Raw genomic sequence first — 19,972 nt, forward strand, 5'->3', positions numbered from 1 at the left:
CCCTGAACTCCAGTTTTAAATACCTGTGCAAATACAAATTGGGAGACACCTGCTGGTGGCCACCAGAATTGCACCCCTGTTACTGGAGGGAACAGTGCCACCAGCAGGTGACCAAAGTCATGACACCATATAAGTTGTTTAAAATATTCCCATCAAATTCTCAAAACAGTTGGAGATGTGCAGGTATTCCGGGAAATTTTATACATATATTCTGGACCTGCCCAAAGATAAGGTGGTTTTGGAGAGAGGTTTTGAGAATAATTGATGAAGTGACATTCGTTCAACTCGACCTGGAGGCAGCGGTCTGCCTGTTAGGTTTAATAGAGGAAATCGGTGGCGCAATGGAAGAACTTGATAAATAGTAATTTGCCATTGTATAAAGAGACATACTATAATAGAGGAAATGGGGAGAAATATAAGAAAATATGGGCAAATTGGATAGAAAACATGACAACAGCCTCAGGCTAGGGGGATAGGAATTGGGATGGAACTACACCAATGGAAGACAGGGAAAGAAAGGAGGTAAACGGAAGAAGATACAAATGTGAAGTTTGTAAGGGAATGTGGGTATTTATGTGATTTTAATGGAAATATGAAATGTGAAATGTATATTTGTATGTTGTATATGAGAGAAAATAATAAAGAGATTTATAAAAATAAAATAAAATACATATTTTTGTAAACTAAAATGTAATGTGGCTTTGAGGCCTAGTACACACAAGAGGATTTATCCGCAGATACGGTCCACCGGACCGTTTCCGCGGATAAATCCTCTCGAGGATTTCCGCGGATTTGGATCCGATGGAGTGTACTCACCATCGGATCGAAATCCGCGCCGAAATCCCATCGCGATGACGTGTCGCGCCGTCGCCGCGATGATGACGCGGCGACGTGCACGACGCTGTCATATAAGGAATTACACGCATGCATCGAATCATTACGACGCATGCGGGGGATCCATTCGGACGGATTGATCCGGTGAGTCTGTACAGACCAGCGGATCAATCCGTTGGGATGGATTCAAGCGGATAGATTTTAAAGCATGTCTTCAAATTATTATCCGCTTGAAATCCATCCCAGGGGATAAAAATCCGCGGAAACAGATCCGCTGGATTGTACACACCAGGGGATCTATCCGCTGGAGCCGGTCCGCGGATCAATTCCAGCGGATGGATCCTCTCGTGTGTACGGGGCCTTAGGCTTCTCACCCTATCGACACAGGGACTATGTTGAATTTTTATAATCTTTTAAGCTTTGCAGCTGTATGGTCTGAAGGTTGGCCCTTTCTTGTCATCCTTTTTAAAACTGTGTTGAATTTTTCATTTCATGTACTTTTACATGCTTTCTTTGTATACTATACAGTAGTAGGTAGAACATGTAGAATGTTTGCTTACTCTGGCTGTATTTATATGTCTAAAACCTAGTACACAAGGGTGGAATGTGCATTAGAAACTGTCCGACATTTGCCCCTATGTGTACTGCCCGATCAGCAGAAAAAGGTCTGCCGATCGGCTCCCGATTAGTGCTTTCAGCCATGAACTGGAGTTTTTGGTGGGGGGCTTTAGGGCTCCTATATAGAGTGTATTTCTCCCATGGTTTAGAGAAGCAGGATTTTCCACTCTATTGATCGCATAAGACCCACTGATAATGGGGTACTTTAACGCAGTAAGTGGGCTTAAGCACCATATAGCCATATGGTGTGCCTAAATTCCCGTATTTTTTTTTTAAAATGTTCGGGTGTTTTAAATAGCCTTGCAAGAGGGAAATGTCATTTTTGCATGTGTGCGCTGCAATATTTTGTTCTGTTTGTATGGTCTTATGGCTGCACCATCTTTAATGCATCTTTTAGAGTGTGCCCCCCAAACCTTTGTTTGTCCATTGTATGGATTCTGACCAAATCCCTTTGGGCTGGAGAATCCCACCCCCCCATAATTTCCTCCTTTTAGTGTCCAACTCTGCTTTAGGAAGAGTCCTTTAGTTCTCCCGTATAGTGGAGTGTATTTCTCCCATGGTTTAGAGAAGCAGGATCTTCAATTCTATGGATAGCGTAGGACCCACTGATAATGGGGTACTTTTACGCAGTAAGTGGGTTTAAGCACCATATTGCCATGTGGTGTGACTAAATCCCCATATTTTTTTAAAATATTCAGGTGTTTTAAATAGCTTTGCAGGAGGTAAATGTAATTTTTGCATGTGTGCGCTGTAATATTTTATTCAACACTTAAGAAATTACACTTTGCTACAATGTAAAGTAGTGTGTACAGCTTGCAGAATGGTGTTAATTTGCTGTCCCCTCAAAATAACGCAACACACAGTAATTAATGTCTGAACCGCTGGCAACAAAAGTGCTGCTGTCAGTTCGATTTTTATTTATTTCTGTGTCCTGGTTGCAGATTTTCCCTTACTTTCCATCTGGTGAATCTGTTGTCAGCAGGACAGGTTGTGATGATAAGAACCCAACAAGAGTTTTAATTCATTGCCACTCTGTGGGAAAATGTGGAAATGTGTATTAAAATGGAATATATTAAACCAAACATCTAAATTCAAATTACAGGGAAACATGTTCTACTCTTTAAAAAGGGTGAATATAAAAATGTGTGAGTATTTAAAGCTGGGTTTAAGCAGGAGCAGGATATGTACAAACTGTACTTCATTTGTTTCTGCTATGGAGCTATTCAAATTACTGGAGATAGAATAAAGATGCGTCAAAGTCAGTTTATTACGAAACTTAAGTTTAAACATTTAAGCAGCAAAAACTTTTTTTAACCACAGATAACAGACATGTGAGATAGATGAATATCTAATTGTTTTCTTTTTCTTCTTAAAAGAAGTGGAGTCAAAGCTAATTAAGGCTTCATTTGGCTAGTGCAAGTATTTAGAGCTAACACCTCAAGCTGAGCAAGCAAATAAAACCAAAAGATGAGCCAAGCTTAGGGGGTAATTTGCTGTTTGAAACATGCCTTTGAAGTGCATCTTAACCACTGTTTCAGGGACCTTTAAGTGGGGAAATTCAATTAGATCAAGGGTTTTGGCACCACTTTTGTGTTCTATTAAGATTACAAGCTGATCAGCATCTTATTGTAGGTTTGGCACCAATATACATATAAACCATGTCTCCCTAAGGATTTAAAGTCTGCGATAGAAGTTTTGGAACCCAAACAGTCATTTAGAGGCAAGGGTAGGCACTAGACATGGAAAATTCAGTGCTGATGGTTATGATCCTCTTCAGCGTGTTTTGCTTCCCCTGTTTAGCTTGTAAGTACCTTGTCAATTATTTTACCTTACTTTTAATCAGATACGTTATTAATAACAACCACAAAAAATATATTTTGTAGTAGTTGATTAATAGTGTGTCCAAAATGTGTATTTCTTTGCTGTATAATATTCAATGTACCATTACCTACCATATTACAGATGATGGGATAGCAAACAGACAGAACAACAGGAGAAATCTGTTTGCAGAACGAGAATGCTGTAAAAGACAGAGCAACTTTGTTTACATTGGGCCAGGTAAATTCCCTATTTATTTCATTAGTCCATACACTCTTGATAATGGATTGTGTCAGGCTTCCACACAGTGGCATTCTGTCTAGTATTGTTTGTGAGTATACATGTTTGCGTACTGGTACTCTAAATTTTGAAACAAATTTGTTAATATGTGAGAAAATTTCCAGTAAACATATTTCCACAAAATAAATAGGGCCAGTAGGTTTTGTCTATGGCAAAAGGGTCTGAAAATCTGAAAAGATAACATATATCGGCAGACCTGTCAAATAAAATAAAACATTGTATTCTAGCTGTATTGATAGAGTTGTGGACAACAATTTGCTATAAAGACATATTTTATTTCTTATAGACATCTCTGGCAGTCCCGTAAGTGTGGATGTTGGCCTGTGTAGGTCTCATTGTGGGGTCCCTCAAAGAATGAACACTTACAATTCTGTATTTTCCGGACTTCCAAAGCACTCTTCAATGCTAGATTTCCTGAAAAATAAAAAGGTTAGTGAGTGGTTTCATTTTCATTGTTTAAATATTATATTTTTATATTTCTATTATTATTTTAATTATTCTGTATTATCTTTTGTAAAGTGTTGAGCTTTGCATTCTAATGACTTTTGTACATTTTTTAATCGTTTAATAACTTTGGATGAATTTTTTCCATTTTGATTTGGGTAGATTCAATTGCTAATAGGTTTGTAACTGCTTGGCGTTTTAAAGCAAAAATTGCACTGTTTTGGGATTTGTGTGGCACAATATTTAATATAATAACATATTACATTATTATTTTTTAGAAAAAAAAAACATTTAAAAAAATATTAAATTTCTGTGAAATAAAAATGCAAACCATTTTGCTGCCCAAAAATACAACAATAAACCTACTCTCCTGTTTGTTTTAATTATGAGGGTGCCAAATGACCAAATTCCTGCCTTTGAGTAATTCATTTATTTACTACTCTACTACATAATTTGACATGTTTACCATTCCTAGAATCAACCCAATGCTTGTAACAATATTTTTTATTATACTGCTTTGCTATATGGTCATTGACCAATTAGAGTGCTCTGCACTAAGAGCAACTATGAATTGTTCACTGCATAAGCAGGTTCAAGCTGCTGGAGACAGCACCATTCCAGTGCACACAGCAAAAAAAGTTTGGTAGGGAACTTACTGCTTATAGACAATATTATGCTAAAACATTTAATTGTAGTCTTGAACACACTGGGGGCCGGATTCAGCAAGGATTTACGCCGGCTTATATATAGATACGCCGCGTAAATTCAAAGCTGCGCCGGCGTATCTTCTTTCTGTATTCAGAAAGCAAGATACGCCGACATTAGCCTAAGATCCGACTGGCGTAAGTCTCTTACACCGTCGTATCTTAGGGTGCATATTTACGCTGGCCACTAGGTGGCGCTTCCATCGTTTTCGGCGTAGAATATGCAAATGACCTAGATACGCCGATTCACAAATTTACGTACGCCTGGCGCTTTTTTTTTACGTCGTTTACGTTAGGCTTTTTCGGCGTAAGGTTGCTCCTGCTCTTATGAGGCGTACGCAATGTTAAGTATGGACGTCGTTCCCGCTTCGAATTTTGAATTTTTTACGTCGTTTGCGTAAGTTGTTCGCGAATAGGGCTGGACGTAATTTATGTTCACGTCGAAAGCAATGACGATTTGCGGCGGAATTTCGAGCATGCGCACTGGGATTCTTTCACGAACGGCGCATGCGCCGTTCGTAAAAAAAATATAAAATATGCGGGGTCGCCATTAATTTAAATAAAACACGCCCACATCATCCCCATATGAATTCTTTATGAATACGGAACTTGCGCCCTAATTTATGGGGGCGTAACGTATCGGAGATACGTTATGCCCGCACATCATTACGCTGGGCTACCTGAATCCGGCCCTGGGGGTTATTTACGAAAGGCAAATCCAAGTGCAAACTACAAGTGCAAAGTATAAAAGACAAAAAGCCGCGCCAAGAATAGATTAATAAAGTCCACTATTAGTAGATTAGAAACGATGGATAAAGTCTATGGTTTTTAAAGCAGAGGCAGGGTGGCACTCAATGATACAAAGACACTTGTTCCATATAGTGTGGCAAAACGATGTAATGATGGATGTAATTCCTCCAACACCCAGTGACATGCATGCAGTTTGTGAAATCCTCCACCTGAAAAACAAAGCCTCTTACCAGACGGTAAGAACTCAAAGCGGATGGCTTTAGCCCAGCCTCGGCCTTTAATTTCTCCAGGGATCACAGATCAGGAGTCCGCAGTGTCACAATCAAAAGATCACAGTCGCTCCATAGGAGGAAATGTATAAAAAAAGACGCATATAGCGTAATACAGTACAGTACCAAGATTTATTAAAACAGTAGTCTACTTACATCAATGTTGTTTAAAACAGTCATGTGTTAAAAATTGAACAAGCCGGCCGGCAAACAGGAGCCCTTCCTCCCGAGCGTGGTGACGTCACTGACGTAGGCTACGTCAGTGACGTCACCACGCTCGGGAGGAAGGGCTCCTGTTTGCCGGCCGGCTTGTTCAATTTTTAACACATGACTGTTTTAAACAACATTGATGTAAGTAGACTACTGTTTTAATAAATCTTGGTACTGTACTGTATTACGCTATATGCGTCTTTTTTTATACATTTCCTCCTATGGAGCGACTGTGATCTTTTGATTGTGACACTGCGGACTCCTGATCTGTGATCCCTGGAGAAATTAAAGGCAGAGGCTGGGCTAAAGCCATCCGCTTTGAGTTCTTACCGTCTGGTAAGAGGCTTTGTTTTTCAGGTGGAGGATTTCACAAACTGCATGCATGTCACTGGGTGTTGGAGGAATTACATCCATCATTACATCGTTTTGCCACACTATATGGAACAAGTGTCTTTGTATCATTGAGTGCCACCCTGCCTCTGCTTTAAAAACCATAGACTTTATCCATCGTTTCTAATCTACTAATAGTGGACTTTATTAATCTATTCTTGGCGCGGCTTTTTGTCTTTTATGTTTATTTGTGTACTTCACACGTTAGCTGCTGCCTTGGTGATCTTTTTGTGTTGTAGCGCAGTTTTTTTGTTTTTCTTGTTACAAGTGCAAAGTGCACTTGAAATGGCACTGAAAGTGCACTTGGAAGTGCAGTCTCTGTAAATCTGAGGGCTAAATCTGAAATGAGGGGAAGCTCTGCTGATTTTATCATCCAATCACGTGCAAGCTAAACTGCTGTTTTTTTTTTCCTTGCATGCCCCCCTCGGATCTACAGCGACTGCACTTCCAAGTGCAATTTCAGTGCACTTTCAAGTGTAGTTTGCACTTGTAGTGCAAAGTGGATTTGCCTTTCGTAATTAACCCCCACTGTGTTTTATTGCAAAATGTAAGGATCATACACCTTTTTAAGGCCTTAACAAGTTGTAGCTTTTCATTTAAGCACATGAGAAATTACACCTTCTCTAATAGATTTGTTTTTATTTTGCAGTTAAGAGAGAGGGTTCCAGATATACCTTCTCCATCTAGTTCAGAGCCTTCATGTCCCAGTCAATCAAGCTGCCAACCCACAAAGGTCACTATAGAGAGAGTTCTTTTGTTCCAGGGAATTCAAGAAATTGCAGTCATTGAGGACTGTCAATGCACTTCTATTCCACAGGAGTGCATCCGAATGCCATTTCTGAAAACCTTCTTCCCAGACACCCCCTTTGAGTCTACAGTTGATGTTGGGAAATGTTCCAGTCCTGATGTTTCTACAGGTACCGTAAATTAAAAATCAAAAAAGTAAATTGTAAAAGAGTATTATTTTTTATAGGCCCAAAATATGTGAACAAAAACACACACAGGGGAATAGAGAATGTGGGATTCATAAAGAAAGATTTAATTTGTTGAATTTGACAGTTTTGTCTGATTATTGGATTAATTTGCTTACTCCTGTTTGTTTTTTAAATACTATTGGCAATATGATGTGTATTCATGAACAATAATTTGCATTGGAGAGAAGCAAAACATAGAATATGTATGTATTGTATTTAATGTATATATGTATAATATATTCATGTTTAATGCATGATGTAGTCATCAGACATTACACAAAGCAATCTATTTATAGTATGTCTGTGCCTAGTTATTTAACCCAGCTGCTATATACAAGTATGAAGTAAGCTTAAATATGTAGTTACAGGAAAATAATGTGTTTTGGCTTCCAGGGCTAATATTATATCAAATAAATGTTTCATGGTCTAATACTTTACAGGATTTTGGTGTGCTCCAACCAAATTCGGCACAGTAATTATTGAAAATCCAAATGGAGCAGAAGTTGTTCAGACAGTGGAAACTTGTGATATGAAAGAGAATTGTTATAGGGTCTCCTATTTGGAATACTACTATGAGATTGTTCAAAATCACAAAGGTGTTGTTGAAGAATTGCTAAAGGTAAGATTTAAAAGTGGTAACATGCTATTTTGAAAGTGCTGATTTAGTTAGTATAATTTGTAACTCTTTCCTGGTAAATACTCCACTATTACTTAAAAAATATATAGTATTTCAAATGTAAAGTTCTAACTGTAAAAGTGCAAACTGCTTTGACTGCTATTTTTTTTGCGCAACACTACTTTCTTTGCAGAACTACAAGTTTGCCACTTTTGTTCTGTACGCATATGGGCCAGGTTACAATTTTAGAGTTCATCATTCCTGAAACTGATAGCAGTTTCCAGTATTCTTGGCATACTTTGTGCAGGTCCACCCCAAATTATTAAATGACTGTACCAAAAACTGACTGTACTTTGCCGGGAGGCCGTCAATAGACATCGGCCCGGATTCTCAAAGTACTTACGGCGACGTATCTTTATATACGCCGCGTAAGTGCATAGAATTGCCGTCGTATCTATACGCCGGACTCTTAATGCAAGATACGCCTGAAATGTGGCTTCATCCGACCGATGTAAGTTCCCTACGCCGTCAGAGCCTGGGCACATATTTACGCTGGCCGCAAGGGGCGCTTCCATTGATTTACGCGTTGAATATGCAAATGACCGAGATACGCCGATTCACGAACGTACTTGCGCCCGTCGCAGTAGTATACGCCGTTTACGTAAGGTGTAAAGTTATTCCACCTATAGGAGGCGCATCCCTTGGAAAGGTATGGACGACGGAACAGCCGTCGTATTTTATGTCATTTACGTAGTAGTATGTGAATGGGGCTGGGCGTAGGTTACGTTCAGTGATTTGACGTATCTTAGGCGTTAGGTCTGATGTTATTCTGAGCATGCGCACTGGGAAGCGTCCATGGGACGGCGCATGCGCCGTTCGTTTGGCCCTTCATTTGCATGGGGTCACGCTTCATTTACATGCATCACGCCCACACTCCACCTACTTTGAATTAGGCGGGCTTACGCCGACGGATTTAAGTTACACCGGTGCAACTTTGGGAGCAAGTATTTTGAGAATACTGTGCTCGCCGCTCTACACTACGTCGGCGTAGCGTATATTCCATACGCTACGCCGGCATAACTATGCGCCCAGGTATGTGAATCTGGGCCATCCTCTCCTTTGCACGCTGTGATCACGAGTCACTGAGACTAGGGTGATCACAGATCCAAATAAGGGGCCAGTCCTGGCCCCTTACCACGTGATCAGCTGTCAGCCAATGACAGTTGATCACGTGATGTAAACAAAAGCTCAGAAATTGTTTTTTTTTCTCCTCACGCTGATAGCGTGAGGAGAAAAAAAAGACAATCACCAGCTTTTGTCCAAGGGACATCGGTCCCGAAGAGGAAGAGGCACAGCTGCCTCATCAGTGCCCACCAGTACCATCTGCCAGTGCCCCCTGCCAATGCCACCTGCCAGTGCCCACCAGTGCCCATCATTGCCACCCATCAGTGCCCACCAGTGCCACTTTATTGATGCCCACCAGTGCCGCCTGAAATAAATAGAGCCACTTCACAAAAGCTTTTTAAATCATCCCATCTTATAAATAAACCTCCTTAGTCCCTTCTTACTTTTTAGCAGCTTATTTTTGCTTCCATGCCTCTGGTCCGAAGCCAGCGGCATTTTTACTTCTGTCTTCCGCATCTGTGCACTGTAAAGCTTCTGCCCTTTGTTGTGGTAATGTCCGGAATCTTGCATATGCGCATTGCGTGATAACCAAGCCTCATTTTCATTCTAGAATTAGTATGGCAAAGACGTCCGTCATGTCTACAATTTACACACATGTACCTGTTTTCTGAACAGATGCACTAATAAAAGTGAAAAGAAATATAATATTGTGGGATATTTGCTGTTTTGGTGTAGTTTTAGCACATTGCATTCTGTCCTCGGTGATCGATGCTGAGGTTTACACTCCCATGGGACATAGCAAGTCACATGGGGGGGTTTCAGAAAGCAGGGCACAGGGCTTTACTCTTGCAGGATTGCTATGCAATGCCACAGATAGTAGAAGACAGAGGAACGGCATCGGCTGGAAAAAACTGACGGCACACACCTCATGCCGTAAATAGCTACAAAGTTGCGCATGCGCCACTGATGTCATGAAAGTGATTCTGGCTCGGTTTCAACAGAATGGCAAAGGTTAGACATATTGTAAAAAGAGCACAATGTACATTGTTGCATTAAAATAATATTTAATCAAAGTGCTAATGTTGAGTTTATAACCACTTTAAGAAGTTTGAATAAAACAGTGTGCAGGCTTTACTGAAAAATGCAAACAAAAAAATTGTGTCCTTAGCTCAGTTCCCCGTTCCATTTTTATATATAGTCCTTAACACATTATGATGCATTATCTGAGCTATTAACATTAAAGTATATCTCTGGCTAAAACCTTTTTGTAGCTTTGGCTAGAGTAGGGAGAGCTAGAACTTCTGCAAAAATTGTATTGCTATATGTATCCCCACTGAGGAGATTCACCTCTTCTGTTTGTCCTAGCGAACCGTTGTCACTGGGGCATTGAACTATGTTAAATCTACTACTTTACAGTTGTAGCTGAAATAGGAGACGAAGGGGAATCTTTCAAAGCTGATATGTATTTTAATGACAACTAAGAGGAGTTTCTCACACTTTTGAAAGATTTCTATTCAATTTCTGATGTCTCTGTGACAGGAAATAGTGGAACATTTCTGTACTGGGAACAAAGACAATAAAAACCTTTAGCCGGATTCAGGTAGAGCGGCGTATATTTGAGTGGGCGTAGCGCAGCTCATATGCGCTACGCCAACGTAACATAGAGAGGCAAGGCCAGTATTCACAAAGTGCTCCCTAAGTTACGGCGGCGTAGCGTAAGTGGGCCGGCGTAAGCCCGCCTAATTCAAAGTAGGCAGGTAGTGGGCGTGCTGTATTAAAATGAATCGTGACCCCATGTAAATGAAGCGCCGAACGAACGGCGCATGCTCAGAATCACAAAGAATTTACGCCCTAAGATACGACGGCTCAATGGCAACGACGTGAACGTAACCTACGCCCAGTCCTCATTCACGTACGACTTACGCAAACGACGTAAAATCCAACGGCAGTTCCGACGTCCATACCCTAACATACTTAGACCAGCTTTTTGGTGGTTTATCTTTACGCCGGACGTACTCCTTACGTAAACGGCGTAGCTTACTGCAACGGGCGCAAGTACATTCGTGATTTGGCGTATCTCGCTCATTTACATATTCGACGCGTAAATCAATGGAAGCGCCCCTAGCGGCCAGTGTAAATATGCACCCAAGATACAACGGAGTAGGAGACTTACGTCGGTCGTAGAAAGTAAAAATTCAGGCGTATCTTGTACTGTGAATTAGGCACATAGGGCCAGATTCACGTAGAAGTGCGGCGGCGTAACGTATCGTAGATACGTTACACCGCCGCAAGTTTTCATCGCAAGTGCCTGATTCACAAAGCACTTGCAATGAAAACCTACGCTGGCGGCCTCCGGCGTAAGCCCGCGTAATTTAAAGGGGCGTGTGCCATTTAAATTAGGCGCGCTCCCGCGCCGGACCTACTGCGCATGCTCCGTTTTGAAATTCCCGCCGTGCTTTGCGCGAACTGACGTAATTTTTTCGATCGGCGACGTGCGTAGCGTACTTCCGTATTCCCGGACGTCTTACGCAAACGACGTGAAATTTTAAATTTCGACGCGGGAACGAAGGCCATACTTTATACAGCAATACATTTGCTGTGTAAAGTTAAGGCACCCAAAACGACGACTAACTTTACGGCGGGAAACTAGACTAGCGGACGCGAAAATCCGTTGTGGATCGCCGTAACTCCTAATTTGCATACCCGACGCTGGTTTACGACGCAAACTCCCCCCAGCGGCGGCCGTGGTACTGCATCCTAAGATCCGACAGTGTAAAACAATTATACCTGTCGGATCTTAGGGATATCTATGCGTAACTGGTTCTATGAATCAGTCGCATAGATACTCTGAGAGATACGACAGAGTATCTGAGATACTCCGTCGTATCTCCGCTGTGAATCTGGCCCATAGATACGACGGCGCATCCGTGGACTTACGCGGCGTATCATTAGATACGTCGGCGTAAGTCTTTGTGAATGCGGGCCCTTATCTTTATGTAAAGCTACAAGACTAACGAAACTTTTTTTTTTTTTATAAAGCCATCTAAAATGTCATAAATACATTAATTGTATGTACTGTAGATAGCAAATTGGCACATTAGTGTATTTATAAATACTGAACACCAAAATTATAACTAGCTGTATATTAAAATATGCATAAGAGGTAAATGGTATAAATGAAGGTCATTGGCAATTATTTTGTTTTCTTTTTCTCTTTTTAGTTTTTATTGAAAGTTTGTATTATTAAAGGACTTTAAAGGACTTTTCATTAACACGTTGAATACAAAGTTAAGCTGGTTAATTGTTATACAATGAGACAAAGCCACAGCCTGCCATTTTAAATCTTGCCGTGCACATTTGTTGTTATGCAAACTAGTGTCTCCTTTTGTTACCATTTAGGAATGTGAATAGGGGATAAGGAAGTGTTCTTTGTATTTATCTGTTTTTCAATCTGCTAGGAAATTGATGTGGGACGTTGCATAGGAAGCTGTTCAACAGGAAATCATTGTCTGCTTAGGTAAATGGTTTAACTTTTCTTTCTAACCAGCTTAGAACTTCTTTGACAGGTGTGAACAGAAACACACCAATATTAGGATGAAAATTCCAAAATTAAACAGGCACAACATAAAGTAGAATGACCTGACGATTACATTGTACATAAAGAAAATATATTACATTGAATGTCAGAGTCGAATTACAAGATCCTGTAAAATAAGGAAGTGCAAGCCAAATGTTTCTATACAGGTGGAAACCTGTATTATAGGTGGGCTAGGATGTGTGTTAGCTGGTTCCACATCATAGCAGTGAAGGTTAAATTATTCACTGGGGCACGCATTCCCATCTCTGATGTGTGTATCCTGGTAGTATGAGAGCATATTTACAATTTGCCAATGACAGGGTATGTTTTTTTTACCATAGAATAGAAGCATACTAGGTCATGGCAGGTTACTGCTGATGTCAGGTCCATGAGTCTGCTGCCAAGCATTTTAGGAATTTATTATAGAGAGCAGTTTTCACTGCTATAAATGTTTGGTAATGCTGATTGGATGTTGTTTGCTCTTCTCAGGCTATATTGAGCGGCGGCCTCTTTTTTTTGTACAATGACAAAGAGACCTCCAGTTATATATTTTTAATTGAATGAAGTGTTTGGAAAACCTTTTGCATTATTACACTAAATCACTCTGCGTGAAACTTTTTGGAAAGCCAAATTATCCTGCAAGTAATGTAGTTACCTAACAAGTCAATGTATTATATTTTCAGGGACTATCGTAACATGCATCATTGCCTAGTATGGGCTGAAGGTGCAGACAATGGATGTATGCCCCAGGAATATGAAACACATAACTTCAGGAGCAGAAATGGACATATACGTGCAGTACTTGCAATTAAGACCTGCAAATGTCAGACATAAAACTGATATTTTAAAGGACTCATTTTGAAAGAGGATATGAATTCACAATTCCCTTATAAAACTCAGTTATGCTATCAATAGTACACAATGTTCTCAGTAACAAGATTAATGAAATACTAACTTAGATTGACCATATGGGGTGTAATAATTGAAAGAAATATGAGAGATGTGAGCATAACTTATTAAGATTTGGCTGTTTCAAAAAATCTGTGCGATATCTTTTACTTTTCATCTTTGTTAAAGTAACAACCCTTTCACCATGTGTACAACATTGCAACGTATGTCAAAGTTTACAGAACATTTTATAACTGCATGATATAGCAAAGACAGCATTCTCAGTAGAGATGTACCCATCCATGACTATACCTGGGTGTCCATAATAGGCACAGTCCTGCCTAAATTAGACATAATACTAATTGATGTAATGCAAAGCAAATCAAAGATCTGGGTAATTATGAATACCCATGTGAATATGAGCAGTCCTGTCTATCAAAAAAGAGATAAGTTCCAAGTCCTGCTCCAGAATTTGAGATTTGGACAATATATCACTCTCAAACCCCTATCACAAGAAGACATCTGTCCAACTTTAGCCAAGTTTATTGTTAAGTGTAGTGACTCATGAGTAATCATGCAGGAAATGGATGGAAATCTCCAACAGGAAAAACAAGTACAGAGAAAGAGATAATTAAAAAAAAAAATCAAGAGCTTTAACCCTTCCCTGCACATTTATTTTGTAACAGTCCCAGTGAGGAACTCAAATTAAATTGTAATGCAACTTTTTCTTTTATGTAGCACTATATTAGTGCCCAGAGTTATGAATAACCACCCTCTTTTGCTCTAAATTATAGCACTTCTGAACAAGTACCTACACTATGCAGAGTTTTCGGGACTAGTTTGAAAAAATATCCCAGAGAGGAGCATTGTTATGATCATAAACCCCTTAAAAGACTGCTCTAGTCTAGTCTAGAATTGAAAATCAAGCAATCCAAATTAATAACCTTACCTAGAAATCATATAAACTGTGGTTTCTTTACAGTTTCATATTCTTAGCGATCAATATTTTGGACAGTCAATATTTGTATATAGTTTTACATTTTCAAAATTAAATCTCTGTACAGTGCAAATATTTTGGAGTCAGAGTTGGTTTTTTTTTTTTCTTTAAGTACTATACATCTCTAGAACATGAGGATCCAGAAGAACTAAAAGATGTGTTGGTATATTTCTGAATTTGTATGTTGTATTGTTATTTTATATATATTTTTCTTACTATATAACAGGAAAAAATTTAAATGACAAAACACTAATTAGAGTGAATATATTGTAACGTTTAGAAGGTCAGTTCAGGTTTCACCAGAGCAGCTGTATAGCCACAAAAAGTCTTAATTTTCCACACAGGCAACACAACAATGGCCCAGATTCAAGAAGCACTTGCGCCCGCGCAACCATAGGTTACGCAGCGCAAGTGCTTACTTGCTCCGGTGTAACGAGTGCTCCTGATTCAAGAACCTCGTTACACCGACTGCAGGCTAAAATCTGCGCGGCATAAGGCTCTTATGCCTCGCAGATTTTAGGCTGCATTCTTGCGGTGGCCGCTAGGGGGCGCTCCCATTGTTTATCAGCGTGTAGTATGCAAATTGCATACTACCACTGATTCACAAGCTTGCGCGGGCCCCGCGCAAGCCAGGTACGGAGTTTCCGTACGGCTACTTTTAGCGCAAGGCTGCCCCTTCTAATAGTAGGGGCAGCCAATGCTAAAGTATAGCCGGCCTTCCCGCGCCGTGAAATTTGAATTTCACGGCGTTTGCGTAAGTGAAACGTGAATGGCGCTGGACGCCATTCACGTTCACTTAGAAGCAAATGACGTCCTTGCGACGTCATTTGCCGCAATGCACATCGGGAAAGTTTCCCGACGGAGCATGCGCTGTACGCTCGGCGCGGGAGCGTGCCTAATTTAAATGATTCCCGCCCCCGGCGGGATCATTTAACTTGCGCGCGCTTACGCCGGGCAAATTTGCCGGCGCGCCCTCGCAATTCACGGAGCTACTGCTCCGTGAATCGAGGGCAGCGCAAAATATTTGCGGGGGCGCAGGGCAAAATCATTGCCCTGCTCCCCCGCAAATATCGCGCAATTCTACTTGAATCTGGGCCAATGCTTTTAGCAGCAAATGGAAATGGCTTGTCTTCAGCTCAATGACATAATATGAAGTCTGCCTTTTCTTAGCAAAATAGCATAACAGGGTCTCACTAGGGATGAGCCGAACAAAATCCCCCCCCCCCCCCGTTCAGTTCGCACCAGAACCTTCAAACGGACCAAATGTTCGTGCGAACATTTAGAACCCCATTGACTAATTTTAAAGCCTAATATGCAAGTTATTGTCGTAAAACGTCTTTGAGAATCCGGGTCTTGCCCCAGAGAGCATGTATCAATGGAAAAAAGTTTTAAAAACAGTGGGGTAGATTCAAAAAGCAATTGCGTCTGCGTAACCATAGTTACGCAGCGCAATTGCTTACTTGCGCCGGCATATCGAATGCTCCTGATTCAGGAACCTCGATACGCCGACTGCAGCCTAAGATATGCCTGGCATAAGGCTCTTATGCCGTCATATCTTAGGCTGCATTCTTACGCAGGCCGCTGGGTGGCGTTCCCGTAGTGGTTAGCGTAGAGTATGCAAATTGCATACTAACACCGATTCACAACCGTACGCGCGCCCTGCGTACGCAGTTTACGTCGTTTGCGTACGTCGGTTTTTGCGTAAGGCTGCCCCTGCTATACAGGGGCAACCAATGCTACGTATACCCGTCGTTCCCGCGTCGCGTTTTCAAAACTTTATGTTGTTTGCGTAAGTGAATCGTGAATGGCGCTGGACGCCATTCACGTTCACTTTGAAGCAAATGACGTCCTTGCGACGTCATTTACCGCAATGCACGTCGGAGCATGCGCACTACGTTCGGCGCGGGAACGCGCCTAATTTAAATGATCCACGCCCACTACGGGATCATTTAAATTGCGCGCTCTTACGCCGGGCATTTTTCAGGAGCGCCCACGCAATTTACGGAGCTACTGCTCCGTGAATCAAGCGTATCACAGGAAATTTACGGAGGCGCAGCGGCAAAACGGTGCGCTGCGCCTCTGTAAGAAATGGGCAAATGTACCGAATCTACCCCAGTAGTTTTTTCAGAAGCAGTGATTTTAATGATGCTTAAAAAAAAAAAAAAAAAATCCTTTAAATATTGTACCTGCTGGGTGTCTATAGTATGCCTGTGAAAACGTCTTTGAGAAACCGGGTCTTGCCCCAGGGAACATGTATCAATAAAATATTTTTTTTAACAACGGTCGACTCCTGAAAAAACAACCGTTTTTAAAACTTTTTTTCCATTGTGTTACCTCGGGCAAGGGTCAGGTTCTCAAAGACGTTTTCACAGGCATACTATAGACACCCAGCAGGTACAATATTTAAAGGATTTTTTTTTTTTTTTTTTTTTTATATAAGCATCATTAAAATCACTGCTCCTTCATCAGGAGCAGTGATTTTGATGATGTTTTAATAAAAAAAAAATAGAAAATTTCCTTTAAATACTGTACCTGCTGGGTGTCTATAGTATGCCTGTGATAATGTCTTTAAATAGCACAATCACCTGCCTGCCAGTAAATTAGGAAGAACTGATCTAGCTAAACTATACAGTGTATAAATATATGTACAACACCTGGGATGTATATATATATCCTCTACACACTGTAACATTAACTAACTAGCCTGCCTGCCTGCTCTATCTACCTGAAAAAAATGACACGCTCTCTGTCTCTCTCTGTTCTCTGTTAACTGCCGCAACACACTACACAAGGCCGCCCTGCAGGCGGCCTTTTATAGTGTGGGGCGTGTACTAAACCCCCTGAGCCATAATTGGCCAAAGCCACCCTGGCTTTGGCCAATTATGGCTCTCCGTTTTTTGCGCGCTGTGATTGGCCAAGCATGCGGGTCATAGTTCATGCTTGGCCAATCATCAGCCAGCGATGCCGCAGTGAATTATGGTCTGTAAAACGTAACTTGAACTTGGCGCGAACGACCCGTTTTGTTCATATTTCGACGAACGATCGAACATACGATGTTCGAGTTGAACATGAGTTCGACTCGAATACGAAGCTCATCCCTAGGTCTCACTGATAAAGAGGTTTGTATCCACAGAAGGATTGTCACAGTCCTAGAACTTTAGGGGTGTTTTCCAACCTAGAGGCAATCTCAAACATTGCTCAACACTAACACAGTTCTCACAACTTTTCACCAATGAAGAAAAGAGTATCTATCCAAGGGACACTGGGGCTTTGATATGAGTTTAAGCAAGATGGTGAGAGGAAAAACATTTAAAGAGACCACTGGCTCAGGATAGGCTGCTCACAACGGGTAAGGCTACCCTACTGTGGGTACTCCAGCAGGTTATCGTGAAAAGACATGCATAAATAAAAAGAACACCAGACCAAAAGATAAAAGAGTCCAAGTTAATTTATTTATATTGTGTTAAGACAGCCAATGCATTTCGGGTGTCCTTCACCGAGGCTACAATAAAACAAAATACAATGGCCCAGATTCAAAGAGCAATTGCGCCATAGTTACGCAGCGCAATTGCTTACTTGCCCCGACTTCTCCTGATTCAGAGAGCTCATTACGCCGACTGCAGCCTAAGATATGCGTGGCATAAGGCTCCTATGCCCTCATATCTTAGGCTGCACTCTTACGCAGGCCGCTCGGTGGCGTTCCCGTTGTGGTCAGCGTATAGTATGCAAATTGCATACCAACGCCGATTCACAACGTTACGCGAGCCCTGCGTACGCAGTTTACGTCGTTTGTGTACGGCGGTTTTTGCGTAAGGCTGCCCATGCTATTAGCAGGGGCAGCCAATGCTACGTATACCTGTCGTTCCCGCGTCGCGAAATTTGAAATTTACGTAGTTTGCGTAAGTGAATCGTGAATGGCGCTGGACGCCATTCACGTTCACTTTGAATCAAATGACGTCCCTGCGACGTCATTTACCGCAATGCACGTCTGGAAAGTTTCCCGACGGAGCATGCGCTCAATGCTCGGCGTGGAAACGCGCCTAATTTAAATGATTCCCGCCCCCTACGGGATCATTTACATTAGGCGCCCTTACGCAGGGCATTTTTGAAGAGCGCCCACGCAAATTACGTGGCTACTGCTTCATGAATGAAGCGTAGCGCAAATAATTTGCGTAGGCGCAGGGTAAAAAGGGTACACTGCGCCTCCGTAAGGAGCGCGCAGCTGTACCTGAATCTACCCCAGTGTAAATATAATTGTGACTAATAAAATCATGAGCCTAACAATCATAAAACATCATGGAGAACATACATATACATGTGTGTACACATATGTGCGTCCAAAAATAGCCACATATTCACAAACATGCATACATGCAATGAAATGAAGATGAAGATATGAGGGAATATTAGATATTAAGTGATAAGGTAATTTTAAAAATTAATATCAGATTCTACATGATTAGTAGATGCCATTGCACCATATAACTGAAATGATACAAAAAAAAGTTATACCACAGAAATGCCCATAAAAACTATACGTAGACAAGACCAGTGCCGGCCCAAGACATTGTGCTGCCTGGTACCAAGAATGAAATGCTGCCCCCCCCCAAAAAAAAAATTACGCCCACCAAAATGCCCCCACATCATTTATTTTAAATCATGATAACTAAAGTGGACCTATCATGGCTCTATACATGTATATAGGAGTATAAAAAGGACCTGTTATGGCTCTATTCATGCAATTAACCCCACAGTGGAGCAGAGAGCGGAACGGGAGGAGCGGTCAGGCAGCAATTAGCCCCACAGTGGAGTGGAGAGTGGAGCTGGTGGAATGGGAATGGCGTGCGGGCAGGAAATTTGCTGCCCCCCTGAAAGTGCTGCCTGGTACAATGGTACCATCGGGTCCCATGGTAGGGCCAGCCCTGGACAAGACCATGCTACAAGCTCAGGGAGAAAGAAGTTGCTACCATCTTAAAGACCCTCAAAGACTTTTCAAAAACAGTGATTTGGAACGTGAATAAGACATGAAAGTGGCAAAAAGGTATGAATAAGGCGCTTTCATGTCTTACACATGTTCCAAATCACTGTGTTTGAAAAGTCTTCGAGGGTCTTTAAAATGGTAGCAACTTCTTTCTCCCTGAGATTGTAGCATGACCTTGCTCACATTTGGTTTTCTTTGAATTGTTTGGCTTCGTGTTCGTATGTACGTACATCGTATGTTCGATCGTTCGTCGAAATACGAACGTTACGGGCCGTTCGCGCCAAATTCAAGTGGCGTATCACAGCCCATAATTCACTGCGGCATTGATGGCTGATGATTGGCCAAGCATGCACTATGACCCGCATGCTTGGCCAATCACAGCTTGCAAAAAACGGAGAGCCATAATTGGCCAAAATCAGGGTGGCTTTGGCCAATTATGGCTCAGGGGGTTTAGTACACGACCCACACAATAAAAGG

The 19,972-nt window shown here is 41.4% G+C and overlaps 1 protein-coding gene across 1 annotated transcript; it reads left to right on the forward strand.

The window, feature by feature from the left end:
• Window positions 1–2,353: 2,353 nt before the first annotated feature.
• LOC120910934 lies at window positions 2,354–14,644 on the forward strand. Its single transcript, XM_040322504.1, has 7 exons — window positions 2,354–3,255; window positions 3,415–3,510; window positions 3,857–3,999; window positions 6,987–7,254; window positions 7,752–7,930; window positions 12,511–12,569; window positions 13,313–14,644. Exons 1-7 carry the CDS (start codon window positions 3,192–3,194, stop codon window positions 13,461–13,463), a joined length of 960 nt encoding a protein of 319 aa, XP_040178438.1. The 5' UTR covers window positions 2,354–3,191; the 3' UTR covers window positions 13,464–14,644.
• Window positions 14,645–19,972: the final 5,328 nt, after the last annotated feature.

Source organism: Rana temporaria, chromosome 1, assembly GCF_905171775.1.
Source record: "Rana temporaria chromosome 1, aRanTem1.1, whole genome shotgun sequence".
NCBI lineage: Eukaryota > Metazoa > Chordata > Amphibia > Anura > Ranidae > Rana > Rana temporaria.